Here is a 15,503-nt window from a genome sequence, read left to right as displayed (position 1 = left end):
TACACCCGCTGTGTACCTCCTCCCCGGAACAAACTGGCCTGGCAGTCCTGTTTGTGCTGTCTTCCGTTTCCAGGAAAGTCCTGCTGTCACTGTGCTGAGCCATTGCTGGCCCTTTTCTTCTTAATCCAGCCTCTGTTTCTTGGATTTCCAATTGTTGCTAACAGTAATACTAAGAGAAAGAGTCCTCAGGATGGTAATTGACCGCCAGCTGAATAGCAGAGTGCAGTCTAGGCAGGAACTCCTTTGTGCGACATCGACGTGGTTGTGTAGCAGCAGGCCCTTCCCGGGTGCCAGGAAGTGCTGTATGTGCTGTGCACACCCGACTCATCCTCTCAAGAATCCTATGGGCTGGAGGCTGTGGGTAACTCGCTTTATCGGCGGAGTTTCCAAGAGGTGAATTGCCCAAGGTGGCGCTGCTGGTAAAAGGCGGACCTGAGGTCTTCCCGCTACCGCTCGCTACCCCAGCATTGGAACTGGTTGCCAGAACCAGACGAGAACAGATCGGGAGGCGTTTGGATGTATAACAAATCTTGAAATAACTGCCAAATGGATATTTTTTTTTTTTGCTTAAATGATTACCTCTTTTTTTTTTTTTTTTTTTTTTTTTTTAAGATTTGTTTATTTGAAAGACAGAGTTATAGACAGAGAGGGAGAGAGGTCTTCCATCTTCTGTTTCACTCCCCAAATGGCCACAATAGCCAGGGCTGAGCCAGGCCAAAGCCAGGAGCCAGCAGCTTCACATTCAGGTCTCCCACATGGATGCAGAGGCCCAAGCACCTGGGCCATCTCCTGCTGCTTTCCCAGGTGCATTAGCAGGGAGCTGGATTAGAAGTGGAGCAGCTGCGACTGGAACTGGCATCCACACGGGAAGCCAGTGTCACAGGTGATGACTTAACCCACTGCACCATAATGCCAGTTCCTGTTAATAGGATTTCAAACATATAAGTGACTTTTGGGCTGGCGCCGTGGCTCACTTGGTTAATCCTCCACCTGCGGTGCCAGCATCCCATATGGGCGCCGGGTTCTAGTCCCAGTTGCTCCTCTTCCAGTCCAGCTCTCTGCTGTGGCCCAGGAAGGCAGTGGAGGATGGCCCAAGTGCTTGGGCCCTGCACCCACATGGGGGACCAGGAAGAAGACCTGGCTCTGGCTTCGGATCGGCGTAGTTCTGGCCATAGTGGCCATATGGGGGGTGAACCAACGGAAGGAAGACCTCCTCCCCCCCCCCCCCCTGTCTAACTCTATCTGTAAAAAAAAAAAATAAGTGACTTTCAAATTCCATTTATTTATTTGTATTTATTTGAAAGAGAACACAGAGCTCCTCCCATCTGGGGGTTCTTTTCCCAAGTGGCCACAACAGTAGGAGCTGGACTAGGCCAAAGCTAGGAGCCAGGAGCTCCATCCAGATTCCACTCGAGCCGTCACCTGCTATGTCCCAGGGTGCACATTATCAGGAAGCTAGAATTGGAAGCAGAGCAGGGACTTGAACCCAGGCACTCCAGATAGGATGTGGGCATCTCCAACAGTGTCTTAATTGCTGTGCCAAATGTCTGCCTGTATTTATTTATTTTTTTTAATAGAATATTAATAGAATACATATTGATGGGGTATAGTGTGATACTTCAGTACATGTATATAATGAGTACAGATCAGGTCCATCCATCATCTCAAATATTTATCAAGTCTTTGCATTGAGAGCATTCAGAATTCTCTTTGCTGGCTACTCTAAAGTACACAGTCATTGTCAATCATAGTCACTGTACTGAGCTATGCAACATCAGACGTTATTCCTCCTGTCCACCTGCACCCCTGTGCCTGTTAGCCATCACCCCCCCCCCCCCCCACTGCTGGTACCCACTGTTCTGCTCTCTACCACGATGAGGTGCTCTGAAAAGGAGTTTTCAGAGGAAGCCAAGGAGTCTTCTGTGTCGACTGAAGATTGCTAAAGACACGTGCATTGAAGAGGAATCATCTCTTGCCACCAAGTCTAAGAAAAGCATCGGTTGGCGAGTTGTGAAGGCTTAGGACCAAGAACTCAGTCTAGAGACGAGGACTGTTGAAGCTGGCTGTGCCACTCGATTTTGAGTAAATGTGCTCCTTGGTACTGCTCTTAGTCTACCGTTACCTAAAATAGCAGTGGAACTCCAGAGCTGACCCAGCTCTTCCACTCCCATGTTTTGCAGGCAGAAATCATCACACACGTGCTGGGTTTTTATTTTAGCCTGGACTGCTGATGCCGTGTCCAAGCTCAGGCTGCCTTTCTTTATGTGGGGTGGGCAGTTGGAGGCGGAGAGTTTCATAGTCACAGAGTCTTCTTGAGACTGGCTACTTCATAGATTTTTCTGGAGTGAAAAGCTGGGGGAGCGCTATGGGTTAAGGTGCACTGAATGACAAACATCCTTTCTCCCTGTGCAGTATGAGCCCAGAGGCCCCGGTCGGCCCTTGTACCAAAGAAGAATCTCATCTAGCTCAGTCCAGCCTTGTTCTGAAGAAGGAAGCGCCCCCCGGGACAGTCTGGCTCCGTGCAGAGAGCTCCAGGACCATGCTAACCCAGCTTCTCTCAACTTCTCTTCCCCGGAGTCCTGGGTCAACGCCACCTCATCTGCCCCCTACCAGAACATTCCGTGCAATGGATCCAGCAGGACAACCCAGCCCAGAGAGTTGATAGGTAAGGCCGAGTGGCAGGGGTGGGGTTGCCAGAGCTCCTTCTGTGCAGTTCTTCCGCCACCCCACTCTTCGCTTTCATTGTTGTCTCTGAATCAAGCTGAGCGCTGGTAGCTCATAAGTGTACCTCTGGCCTGGGTATTCGTATAGGATTGTATTGGTGTCGTCTTTATGGTCTGGAAGTGGATTCGTCCGGATTCGGACACAGATCCTTTAGATCACTTTGACCTGTGATTGAATGAAAACAATAGTGGAACTTCAGATCTGTTTGTAAATAGATAGAGTCACCTTTGCTTGGGAGAAGTTTGCTGTTTCTGCTTTGTTTTTTTCTCTTCAGGGTTAGGGTGGAAGTTGGTTAGGTCAGTATCAGTTTCTAAGGGTTTGTTGTCAAGCGAGTATTGACAGTTTTGCTATATTATAGAGTTTGGCCACGAGAAAGACCTGCAAAGTGTAACATTCTGGGGTTTTGAAATCCTGTGTTTATTCCTGATGTTCTAATGAACTGAGAATGCAATGGCTGAAGAATAAAAACGGAGTAGGACAGGGCACTCAGGACTTCACTGTGATGTGAGAAGTGTAAAGCCCTCCTCTCTAGCTTGGAACATGAATGACTGTGTTTTTTTTTTTTCCAAAGATTTATTTATTTATTTGAAAGGCGGAGTTACAGAGAAGCAGAGGCAGAGAGAGAGAGAGGTCTTCCATCCGTCAGTTCATTTCCCAGATGACCGCAGTGGCCGGAGCTGTGCCAATCCATAACCAGGAGCCAGGAGCTTCCTCCAGCTCTCCCACACAGGTGCAGGGGCCCAGGCACTTGGGCCATCTTCTACTGCTTTCCCAGGCCACAGCAGAGAGCTGGATCAGAAGTGGAGCAGCTGGGACTTGAACTGGCGCCCACATGGGATTCAGGTGCTGCAGGCGATGGCCCCTATGTGGTGAATTTCTGTCCCAGTAGCACCACTTTTGTATTTGAAATTAATCTTGTTCACATCTTCAGATGTGAGCCTGTCATTTCTGTAACTGACCATTTTTGACCATGTGCCCTCTCGGCACATTTTTAGAACAATAGACCTGGCATGGCAAAAACCGTTTACAGGACTTTGCTTTTGTTCCCAGCGCCGACTGTGTGTGCATTGCTGTGTTTGCCCAGAGAAGCTTTGTCATTTTTAAGATCTGACATGTATGCACACATGATATCATATTTGAATTTCCTGAGAACATGAAAGTTACAAATCAGTGATGATAATTGTTACTTTTTGTTGGTTTTATTTCTTATAATTTATTTTAAAGATAACGTCATTTTTCTTTATTCTTTGCCCTCACCTAAGTTTTAGAATAGTTTTTGGCTAAAATAAAAAAAAATCTCATCTGGGGCCGGCTCTGTGGCATAGCAGGTTAAGCTTCCACCTGCGGTGCCAGCATCCCATATGGGCCTGGTCGAGTCCCAGCTGCTCTTCTTGCTATCCAGCTCTCTGCCATGGCCTGGGAAAGCAGGGGAAGATGGCCCAAGTGCCTGGACCCCTGTATCCATGTGGGAGACCTGCCTGGAAAAAGCACTTGGTTCCTGGCTTTGGATTGGCCCAGCTCGGATCAGTCTGGCTCCAGCTGTTGCAGCCATTTTGGGAGTAAACCAGAGGATGGAAGACCTCTCTCTCTGTCTCTCTCGCTCTCTGTCTGTAACTCCGCCTCTCAAATAAATAAATAAATCTTTAAAAATAAAATCTGATCTGAGCTGATAGATAAGAAAGTTCCTGAAAGTTATGTTACTTATATGGTTATTTTTTCTGAAAACATAAGATGATTATTTTTGTCATTGCTAGAAGACAAATTGTATTTTTTAGTTGAAAGTTAACAGTTAAATGTAAAAAATTAATTCAAAATTGCTGATGTTCTAAAGCCCACTTCTTGCTCATCAGATGTTTGTTTTGTAGAGAAATGCAGTAGGTGGTGCATGGGAGGGAAAAGTCATTAGCACAGGACTTCTTTCAGAAGTCTGAGGTTTCCTTCTTGAGCTTAAAGAAAACTTTCTGTTGTTGCATCGATTTGAAATTTAAAAGAGATTAGTGACATTTAAAGGGAAAAGGGAGAGATGCACCAGAACGATAAGTGGTTTAGAATAACTTTGAGGTTTTTTTAAGATTTATTTATTTGAAAGGCAGAATTAAATAGAGAGAGACAGACAGAGAGAGAGAGGTCTTCCAGCCACTGAAATGGCTTTGATGGCCAGGGCTAGGCCAGACTGAAACCTGGATCCAGGAGCTTCCTCCCAGTATCCCACGTGGATACAGGTGCCCAAGAACAGTACCAGGGAGCTGGATTGGAAGTGGAGCAGCTGGGACTCAAACCGGCGCCCATATGGGATGTTAGCATTGCAGGCAGCGGCTTTACCTGCTACACCACAATGCCAACCACTTGAACAATTTTATGAATTAAAATAATAGGTTGAATAAATAAAATTTTAAGACCAAAAACAGAGATTTTCAACATAACCCCTAGATTCTAGTGTTGGACAGCTGTGTTTCTGATATGAAAATTCTTTTAATCTTTGTAATAGGGAACCAACTAGCGCCCATCATGCATTCCCAGGATGCTTAGGGGAGTAAACCACTGTGACTTGGGTTTGAAAGCTTCCTATGGCTTCTGTTTTTTCACTTGTTTTGAATTCCAGGATAGAGCAACCTTATTAAGGATCAAAAGAAAGAAATGTCTTACTTCTCTCTATTTTGGTAATTGTCCTAAGCTATATCTGACTGCAGGAAGCAGAAGCTGACCCACGCTAGCTAGGGGGAAAAGAATTATATTGGAAGCAAGGTCTGGACAGGCCGACTGGATTCATGGCAGAGCCAGATGGTTCTCTGGTGGGCATGTACCACCCATGTAAAGTGCACAGCAGGAAACTGCCTGCCCAGAGTGAGCTCTCAGAGACCACGTGGGGTCATCCGGCAGCTGTCTCGGGGGCCCTGTGAATCCGTCTGTGCACCTGCGCCTTTGTTGCACTTTTCTCTGCACATCGTCCAGTCGCTCCCCTCATCCGTGTATCTCTAACTGGCGTTGTGTTGCATGGTGCCTTGACTCCACATAACCCAGCAAAAGGTCTCAATTTGTCTCTCCCTCCTTCCTCTGTCCTTCCTCCTTGGCTCATTCCTCTCTCTCTCTCTCTCTCTCTCTCTCTCTCTCTCTCACACACACACACACACACACACACACACACATACACAGACAGACATACACACACACTCTTTTGGGAGAAATGTTTATAATCCAATATGCTGTTATGTAAATTCTTTAAAAAATGGTAACAAAAGAAGTTGTTTCAAAACAAGCTATGGCTTAATGGGTAATAAAATGGGTTAGGAAGGGTGAAGCCAAATTTTAGCTTTGAAAGAGGCATATTATAGGAAATGTGAAGTGTTGTTGTTGTTGTTTTTAAGATTGACTTATTTATTTTGGAAGAATTAGAGAAGGAGAAACAGAGAAAGCTCCTCTGTCCCCCAGTTCACTCCCCAGATGATGGAAACAGCCAGGGCTGGACCAGGCTGAAGCCGTGTGGGTGACAGGGACTCAAACACTTGGGCCTTCTTCCGCTGCTTTTCCCAGGCCATCAGCAGGGAGCTGGGTCAGAAGTGGAGCAGCTGGGACTGGAACCAGCATCCATAGAGGATGCCAGCATCACAGGCATCGACTTTACCCACCACACCCAATGTGAAATGGCTTGCAGCTGTTTTTCCCACCTTTCTTCCTGCTTACTCACTATATCACAAGGAAGGGTAGCATTTTTAAACAAATGGAGCCCAGCCCTACTGTTACTTGGATTAGTGAGAAAAGTATTTTTGACCCAGTGACTGCATATGTTCTTACTTTTTATTTGAGAAAGAATGTGTTCCTGTTGACAAGCTGTGAGCAGTTGCTGTAATAAACATCGAAGTAGGGGCCAGCGCTGTGGCGTCGCAGATAAAGCCACCACCTGCTGTCCCGGCATCCCATGTGGGCGCCATTTCAAGTCCTGGCTGCTCCACTTCCAATCCAGCTCTCTGCTATGGCCTGGAAAAGTAGAAGATGGCCCAGGTCCTTGGGCCCCTGCACCCACGTGGGAGACCCAGAGGAAGCTTCTGACTTTAGATGGGTACAGCTCCAGCTGTTGCAACCATCTGGGGAGTGAACCAGTGGGTGGAAGACCTCTCTCTCTCTCTGCCTTTCCTTCTGTGTGACTCTGACTTTCGAATAAATAATAAATAAATCTTTAAAAAAGTAAACATCAAAGTGTACAATAATACAAATTAGCTTGTTTCTCTGCAAGCCTTCGCTTGACTTTGAATGCTCATCTATTAACTTTCCCAGTTCCACGGTGGTAGGGAGTGTGTGTAAGAGAGCTCAGACTTAGAAGTGTTGTGTTCACACATTGTGTTGGAGTGTGAAAGCAGTCTGGTCACGTGTGCTGTGCCCGTGGTGTGTGCAGTGGCTGTGAGAGCCATGTGGTCACATGGGTTAAGGTCGCAGCCTGTGGCAGGTGTTGTGCATGTGGTGGCCATGGCACCGCAGCATGGCGAGAGGGGACAGCAGGGACCCCTGTGAGGGCCGGCTCTAACCCCATTCCTGTTCCTGTTCCTGCTTGCAGCTCCGCCCAAGCCCGCCAAGCCCCCCGAGGAGCCAGCCGAGCCCGAGAGCCTCGAGGTGTCCAGCCCCTTCAACTACAGCGTGCTGCAGCACCTCGGCCAGTTCCCGCCGCTGCTGCCGCACAAGCAGGTGGCCGAGGCGGCGGGCGGCGGCCCGCAGAGCGCGGCGGCCAGCAAGCCGGCCATGTCCTACGCCAGTGCCCTGCGCGCCCCGCCCAAGCCGCGGCCGCCGCCCGAGCAGGCCAAGAAGAGCAGCGACCCGCTGTCCCTGTTCCAGGAACTGAGCCTGGGCAGCGCGTCGGGCGGCAACGGCTTCTACTCCTACTTTAAATAGGCGCTGGTTTCTTGCCGGGAGGGCTTGCGTTTGTACCGGTAGAGGTAAGGTAGTGGGACTCCCCGTAGACGCACCGTTCCCTTTGTTTTACTACCCGACATGTCCTCACTTAATTGCTTTGCTGCTAGACTTGCAACTAATTTTTTAAAAGTATATTCCATTATTTTGCATTTTTTGATGTGAGTCAGAATTTTGACAGCTTTTATGTAGAATAAAAAATATTTTTAAATTTGTGTATGGTTACATATGTTTGCATCAAGCTAGCAGCTAAGAGGTTAATTGTGCAACTATTAAAAAAAAAGAAAAAAAGTTTGTCTAAAATGTATTTAAAAAGAAAAAAAATTGTAAGTAGCATTTACATTTATTCAATAATATTACCACATGCTGGGTTTCTGTACCAGAAATGGCCAGTTGATGTACAAATGTATGTTATTTTTGCTTAAATTCATTTAAAATTTTTTAAAATAAAGGGGCAGCATCTTCTAAATACTTTTAAGTTTTATCAGCTTTTTTTTTTTTTTTTTTTTGTGACAGGATGCTGCACTCTAAGACTTTGACGGTTTTAGACTGTGTGCGCGTACTGTCGTAGCCTCCACCCACCGCAGGATAGAGTCCAAGGCATTCTTTGCAGGTGTATTTCACATGCCACTGATTTTTTGAGACACACACGCAAAAAAACAGTGGCATCCTTAGTTATTTTTTGGACAAGCTGTACTTCAAGCTTGTTTTTAATGTTAATTTGATAGTGTGTTTTTTTTTTTAAACAAATCATGAAGCTGAAAAATTTTTAGGATTGTTGGTGCTTAGTAGACTTGATAACTATTTTAAAAAAAAATGCGTGAATTTAGTAAAATCCTCTTTGTTTTTCCTCACTATGCATGTGTAAATGTGTGTAACCCGGCTTTCCTTCCTCCTCCACTGGTATCAAAAATTGTGCCGCTTTAAGGTTTGGGGTTTTTTTTTTTTTTCTTCCTCCAGTAAAAAATTTTGGTACCTTATTTGATGTTTACATTAAAATGTGACATTATACATGGCAATTCAAATATTTTGCTAGCTGTTTTGTTTGAGGAACATCATTAAAGAAGAAATGCAGTGTTTGTCAAAAATATATCAAAATTCATTGAAATCTGGGGCAAAAAAGCTACCCTTGTTTCTCAAGTCTTCGATTCTTCTTAAAATACCATTATTGAACTTGTACTAAAATATAAAATTGAAATAGCTATCTTAAATATTCTGCAGCCTCAAAATTGTTTTGAGTGAACTTTGGGAAAATCCAGAGGAAAATGTTTACCTCGTACATCGCGTGATCTTGACACACGTGAAACGGTGCGTGTCCCTGCCACTTTCCTGGCCCGTTAGTACTGCTTTTGTGTTTCAGAGAGCTGGAAACCCCCTCTCATCTTCCCTTCTTTTGGGGAAGTTGAGGCTGGGCAACACTTGAAGAAGCCAGCCTTCCTCATGGTCCACGCAAACACTGAGATTTGGAAGGCTGCCTTTTGGTAGGCCCTCCTCCACTCAGAGCCCAGTGTTCAGACCACGTGGAAAGTGGCAGGGGCAGAGGAACAGCTCCCGTTCCTCCTGCGACTGGAGCCCAGTTCCCGTGGGCCAGCCGCAGCCCCTCCGGCGTTTCGGGACACGAGATCTGTGTGTGTCTGGAGAACCCCAGGTAGCTGTGAGAGATGTTGCTCTGCCTAACTGTAGTCAGAAGAAAAACATCTGCCCTAGGCCTGTGTGTTTCCAGGTCCATGACAAAACCCCAGGCGTGGGTCTCCTGATGGTGGGACGTCTACAATAAGTAACTGATCCCCTCCCACCTCCAGATACGAAGGTAATTCACAAAGGTTAGTGGAAAAATGGCATCAAACAATAAGTTCATTTTGATGCACCAAAATTTTGAAATCCCTGGATGGTGCTTTTTCATAGTGCACATTGTCCATGAACTTGATGAAGACTCCTCACTTACAGAACTGCAACACAAGCTAAAGGAACGTTCAGAAGCTTCTCGTACTCTGAAGACAAGAATCATATGGCCAAGAGCGGTCAGGCAAACCCGTGCTGTAGGTTGTGACTGAACTTTCTGTTTCCCATACTTGAGCCTTTAAAAACAAAATCAGGTTTTCAGTTACATGTATCTAGGCAGGGAGTACCTTGTATAAATACCCTGATGGAAGGTGGCCGTTTTAGATAAGGAAGGTGTCAGGGCGGCAGGACAGCCTCATTCTCAGCCCGTGTTTTTGCAACACTAGATAGTAATAGCTCCTTACTGGTCCCTGCTCCGCTCTGCTCGGCTCTGAGCTTCTCATCTGTTGTTTCCGTAGCCAGTCAAGGAGTCCATCGTTGTTTCTGTCTGTTACTCTTTCTGGATTCTGGATTTCTCAGCATTTCCTGGTGCCATTCTTCTAGAGCCGTGCTTTTAGGAATCGGATACAGAGTCACGGTATCCCGCAGTGGTTTTGAGCAAGTCCCTGCTGTGTAGGAAGCCTCCATTGGAATGCAACATGGCTTCTGGGTACTTTATGCTCTTTGGGTATTATGTGGGTAGTATTGGCAAGAACCCATACATCAAACTTAACAAAACGTACCTTATTTCACATTTTATATAATGGGTTCAACCTTAGAGCTCAGATAGGATTCTTCTATATATATTTCTAAAGAAAAATTGATGATAATTCTCAAATAATACCAATTATTACCAACTTCCTTTTCTTCCAGAAGAGATTTCTTCTAAGTGAGGTTAATTGCTCCCTTGATGTCTTTCTGCGTCTTTGTTCTTTATAGCACTCTGAAGTTTCCTTAATTTTTTTGCAAGAACTTTTTTGTTCATTTCACTTTTTAATTTCAGTGCTACTTTTTTTTTTAACCTTAAAGACATTCTTTTGAGTTTGTAGAGTATTCATGCTAAGTTGTTATTTTTTTCTAATCTAAAAATGCTAAGATTTGAAGAACTTCGTTCAGTATAATATGGAAATCTTCTGGTGTGGTTTTCTTTTTCTGTTCTTTTATTTGATAGGCAGGCAGAGAGAAAGAGAGATCTCCCATGTACTGGCTCACTTCTGAAATGCCCACAAATGGCCAGGGTTGGGCCAGGGTGAAGCCAGGAGACAGGAACGCAATCCCAGTCTTTGTGGTGGGTGGCGGGAACCCAGTGATCTGAGCCATCACTTGCTTCCCACAGTCTGCCCTGCAAGAAACTGGAATCTGAGCCAGAGCCAGGCCCCGGACCCAGGCCCTCCAGTGTGGGGTGCGGGCTCCTTCAGCACCAGGCTGACCACCTGCTCCTGCCATGCTTTTAAAGGGGGTTTTGGTTGCCGTTTTGGCATATACTTTCCACATTGTTGTAGCAGAGCTTTGTTCTTGGGTCATCAATAGTTAGTTATTGGCCATGTAAGCTAACATGACCTTAATTTTCCTTTCCTCGCACAGAGGTCATTTTGCTAAATCTAGTAACAAAGTGCTTAGTGTGACTTTGTTAGAATCAGAGAATCTCGAGTCGGTTCAGGTCTGGCGTCAACATCGCCTGGTCTTTTCAGGTGGAAGAACAGCAGAACAAGAAAGGAGGTAGAACTCCTTCTGAAGAGAGGCTTCCTAATTAAACACAGCGATCTCCCAGACCTGTCGCGAAAATCGTTCCCTTTGGTTGGAGGCATTGAAGTGGCTGAGAAAGCCAACTGCATCGGAGGAACTTTGAGGTTATTAATAGAGTCTTATGTTTCCCTAGTGTAGCAGCTTTTGTTTTATATTTCTTATCTTGAAGGGAAAGCTATCAACATCAAAGAATGCATCTCTCACCGCCGCTGTGGCTAGAGAAAGCCACCTTGGCTAAGAGTCAGGTGTGAAAAACAGCTTCAGGGTAAACTTTAGTATTCCAGCTATTGTCACTGAGAACATTAGGTTTATGGAGACAGGTGTTGAAAAAGAGACAGCGTTTACAGCATGCCTCGTCATGGACTCTTCTTTAAGAGGACTATAAAAATACAAGGTTAGAACTTTAAATACATTGAGAGACCCACATTGCTGCTATGAAACGTTACTGCGGCCAGCCAGCCTTTGTCCCCACAGCTCCTCAAAGGTAGTCCTTTGTCCTTTGTGTTGCCCAGGTGTTGTTTCTCACTAACGGTTCCCACCACCACCCTGTGCGTTCTCCCAGTGGGCAGGGTCAGAGTCTTCAGGCCCCTGCTCTGTCTCTGCTCTGCCCCCCGAGCTGCATTCAGACTACCTAGCGATCAGAAACAATGGGCGATGTTCTCGCCATGATCTCTTGTTCCAAGTGCCACCTGGGCGTGCCCGTCACGTATCATAGAGACGTCATTTGGAAGGACTGGGTGCACGCTAGTGTCCAGTGTGCCTGTTGCTGTAGGCCTCTCACACTCGTGTCTGCGTGAGGGTGGGCGCTCCTTTGCTGAAACTCCACAGGGAAGCTGCTGCCTTCCCTCCTGCCACCCTCAGCCCTGTGACACTAGGGTTTTATGGCCGCAGTGGCAAGGTCTTATGTTTTACACTTTTATAAGAACACACTCAGAAAATGGCGTTATGTTATCACTTTCCAGTAGACTATCATTAAGCAGCTCCAAAAGCTGTTTTGACGTAACATTGAACATTTTTGAGCCCACCCAAAATACCTACTTTGGAATGAACTTTAAGGATATAATCACCAGGGTCTCTCAGATGTTTTGAAGAGAGGGACCTGATAGAAGAATCTAGACTTAGACATGTGAACTGTGGTTGAATCCCAAACCCAGTCGTACAGGGGTAGCCTGAAACTCAAGTGTGGAGAAAACCCAGACAGCGTTTGTGTCCTTAATAGTTTTAGTAATCAGAGTATTAGACCAGACTTTGTTTGCAGTTTCTTCAACACAGAGATTTTATTTTGGTACAAATATTAAGCATAAAGCATAGTAAGTTTTATATAATTCTATGAGTTCATTAAACAATATTATGAAATTTTCATTATGTTCTTGGGGAGTCTTTTTAGCTATTTCTACCTCATATATGAGGTCTGTTCTATATTTGATTTTGCATTCTAGCATGTGATTGCCTGCCTTAGAACTGTGTATAGGAGGGGAAATCGATATTCCCTTTTAAGAAATCTGTGATTTTATGAAAGGACTTTCGTTTTGTTAGTACCTTTCCCCCCTGATGTCTGAAACATAAAGGGGAAAGGGTGGCAAATTGCAGAAGTGACAAGAGTAGCGTCCCCTTACAGATGGGCCCTGTTCTAAGAGTTCTGAGTTGAGAGCAGCATAGAGCAGTGGTTCTCAGATGTTAGCCAGCGGCAGAATTACCTCAAGGTCTCCTTAAAGTACCAGTTGCTGGCCTGCAGCCCCCAGAGTTTCTAGCTCTGGGCTGCAGCCGGTCCATTTGCTTTTCTGGAAAGTTCCCCCTCCACGCCCTCCCTGCTGGTCTGAGAACCACTGGTCTAGAAGCAAGTCTGCAAATCTTCCTCGTGCGTCAGTTTACTTGGTGTGCAAACCAGGGCTTTGGAGACACTTTGCTAATCCCGAGGCCATGCGTGCAATATTCCTGGAGGAAGAGCTCAATGCCTTTGGCCTGACTGCTGGCCCTTCCTGTCCCTCACCACTGCTGGGCTCCGTGCCGCTCTTCCACATGGGGTGAAAGCATTCCTAGTGGAGGGGAGTTTGATTTCTGTGCCCTGCTGCCTGGGCTGTGGGCTGGACGCCGTGTGTGTGTGGCGTGCTCAGGGTCCGTCTCAATGACCTGTGCACATGCAGAGGAGCGTGGTGGAGAGAAGCCGTCTGAATGCCCCAGGCACGTGAGGCTCTCAGCAGGGGAGTCTCTGTCCTATGCTGGCAGTCACAAGGACCATCCAAAACAATAGAATCCCCGAAGAAGGTATTGTGCAGCTTTTTGGGGTGTCTTGGGGTGGGGTGAAGGCACAGGATTTGCTTTTCAAGAGATGAGTTTCTCAGGTTCACCAAGTTACTTTGAATTCTGTGCCGTGCCAGCAGGTGTTAGGGAGAGCCTGAAGTGGTGATGTGGCAGAAAATGTAATTGTCTCTAATTACTTTGCTACCTTTAAAAAGTCTGTATATGTTTGCAAAACAATATAGGGGAGTCTACTGCCTACCCAGCATGAATTATTCATAAATTATAGGTGCACATGTATGAACAAATTATTTTTGAGAAAGAAACTGCCTAAAATCTGATAAATCTGACAGGTCTTTGGCTACTTTTAAATGTGTGTGTTGTCTTTGTTGTCCTAATATTCACCCCAGACTGTGGGGAGTATTGGGCTCTGCTTCTGGTTTTAGGTTGGCTTGGAATTTACTGAGATACTAGGAAAATGGCCTTTGGTTTGTAAGGTGTTAGAACTGGAATGGCTTGGGTGCCGCGACATGCCTGCTGCAGTCATCAAGCGTTGGGCCTTGGGGTTCCTGAAGCACAGGACGTCCCCCTGAGAAGGCGGGAGACCCTTCCTGAGCGCCGTCGGCGTGCTCAGCGCAGCCCCCGCTGCTGGGGGCTTTGAGTCACTGACACTTTTTTTGCAAAGACCTTTTTGTGTCTCCTTGTGGGTCAGAGGGCTCTGCTGTTCAGGTTGAGGTCCCAGAGTGACAGCTGCGAGTGTTGCTCAGCATTCCCGCCCCTTCCTGCCCCACCCAGTCCAGAGGGAAGGTCCTGGATTTTCGTATACCCAGAGCACGCCTGCTCCTGTAATGCGTTTATGTGACATTCTGGACATCATGTACTGTATCCAAGTTTCTGTGCCAGTCATCAGATTTCTTTGAAACCCATGAAGGTACTGGTTATGCGTGATAGTTGTGTCCTAGGTAAATACGGCAATGAGAACACTTCTCTGCATGCTGGAGGTCGTGAGTGCTGCATTGTATGAAAGGGCCCTGTTGCTAGCGACCAGGGTTCTTTCTGAAATGCTTCCGAGATGCCACTGTTAACAGTTCTTTAACTCCTCAGCTAATCGCATGGGATGAGTGACTTAGCAAATGCATCCTGGGGCTTCCTTGGGAAGTCTTTCCTAAGGGAAGCCGTGGAAAGTGGAGTGGTCAGTGCCCATCTCTTCGGAGTACCAGCTGCATAGCTGTCTAAGTTAGCATAATTTATGGCAGAATTATAACTTTTTTTCTTTGCAGTGAATGATACCTCATCTGAGAGGCTCTAATACCTAAAAGAGTTTATTGTTAAAAGTGAAAATGACTTTGTACCGTTAAATAACCCCAAAGCTACTCTCTAGGGTGTTGATTTTCCTCCTTTCTCTGTCATGCTCTTTCCTAACTTAGTTTTGGGATTACTTTAGCTCCTTGGTTCCTTAGAGCAAGTTTTCAGTTTGGGGGTCTACAGTTCCTACAGTGTGGCCATTGTCTCAGTGAAGTTCTTTTGTTCTAAAAGACTCATGGTAACACAAGATGTATTTTACTGCTACAACTAAAATGTATTTATAATAAAATGCCTTTTTAATAATTTGGCCCTTGGTTTATTATGTGTGAATGCTTCGGTCTCTGCTTCCTTGTGCTTTTTAAGTCTGACAGAGGTAGGGCTCTGACTTCCCTCCTGATACACAGCGGGAAACCGAAAACTCACTGGCGATGCGTCGTGGTGCCACTCTGCTTGCCCGAACTGTGGGACTTAAGCCCCCAAACTTCAGCAGTGGTAAAGGCCAGAGGCCTGCGAGGTTACCCGAAGGTTTAAAGACCACCAGTGCCACTGAGAAAATGAGCGCTTTTCAGACTCATTCAGCTTGGATGTGAGGAAGGAAAAACGGGGATCGTGGTGGACCCCGCACAGTCACACGATCGCTAACTGCTGGGCGGGTGGGGCCCACACTTCATTTAAGAACTCCTACGGCTACTTTATATCCACACTTTATGTAAGTATAATAACACACGTCTCCGTGGTGTGTGACAAGTATTAATTCAGCCATTGTAAAG

General features: G+C 46.0%; 1 protein-coding gene across 10 annotated transcripts in view; it reads left to right on the top strand.

Moving 5' to 3' along the window:
* HELZ (helicase with zinc finger) overlaps positions 1 to 15,036 on the top strand; it is a 182,608-nt gene extending 167,572 nt beyond the window's left edge. For all 10 annotated transcript variants that reach the window (XM_051825839.3, XM_089316769.1, XM_089316768.1 and 7 more), the window contains 2 exons: positions 2,413 to 2,665; positions 7,274 to 15,036. In XM_051825839.3, coding sequence (XP_051681799.3) covers positions 2,413 to 2,665; positions 7,274 to 7,605 — 585 coding nt within the window. In that variant the 3' untranslated portion in view covers positions 7,606 to 15,036. The remainder of the gene's footprint in view (positions 1 to 2,412; positions 2,666 to 7,273) is intronic.
* Positions 15,037 to 15,503: the final 467 nt, after the last annotated feature.

Source organism: Oryctolagus cuniculus, chromosome 17 (assembly GCF_051225735.1).
Source record: "Oryctolagus cuniculus isolate XC-2025 breed Fujian yellow rabbit chromosome 17, ASM5122573v1, whole genome shotgun sequence".
Taxonomy (NCBI): Eukaryota; Metazoa; Chordata; class Mammalia; order Lagomorpha; family Leporidae; genus Oryctolagus; species Oryctolagus cuniculus.
The sequence above is the reverse complement of the archived record's forward strand: the minus strand, read 5'-3'. Positions and strand labels throughout refer to the sequence as shown.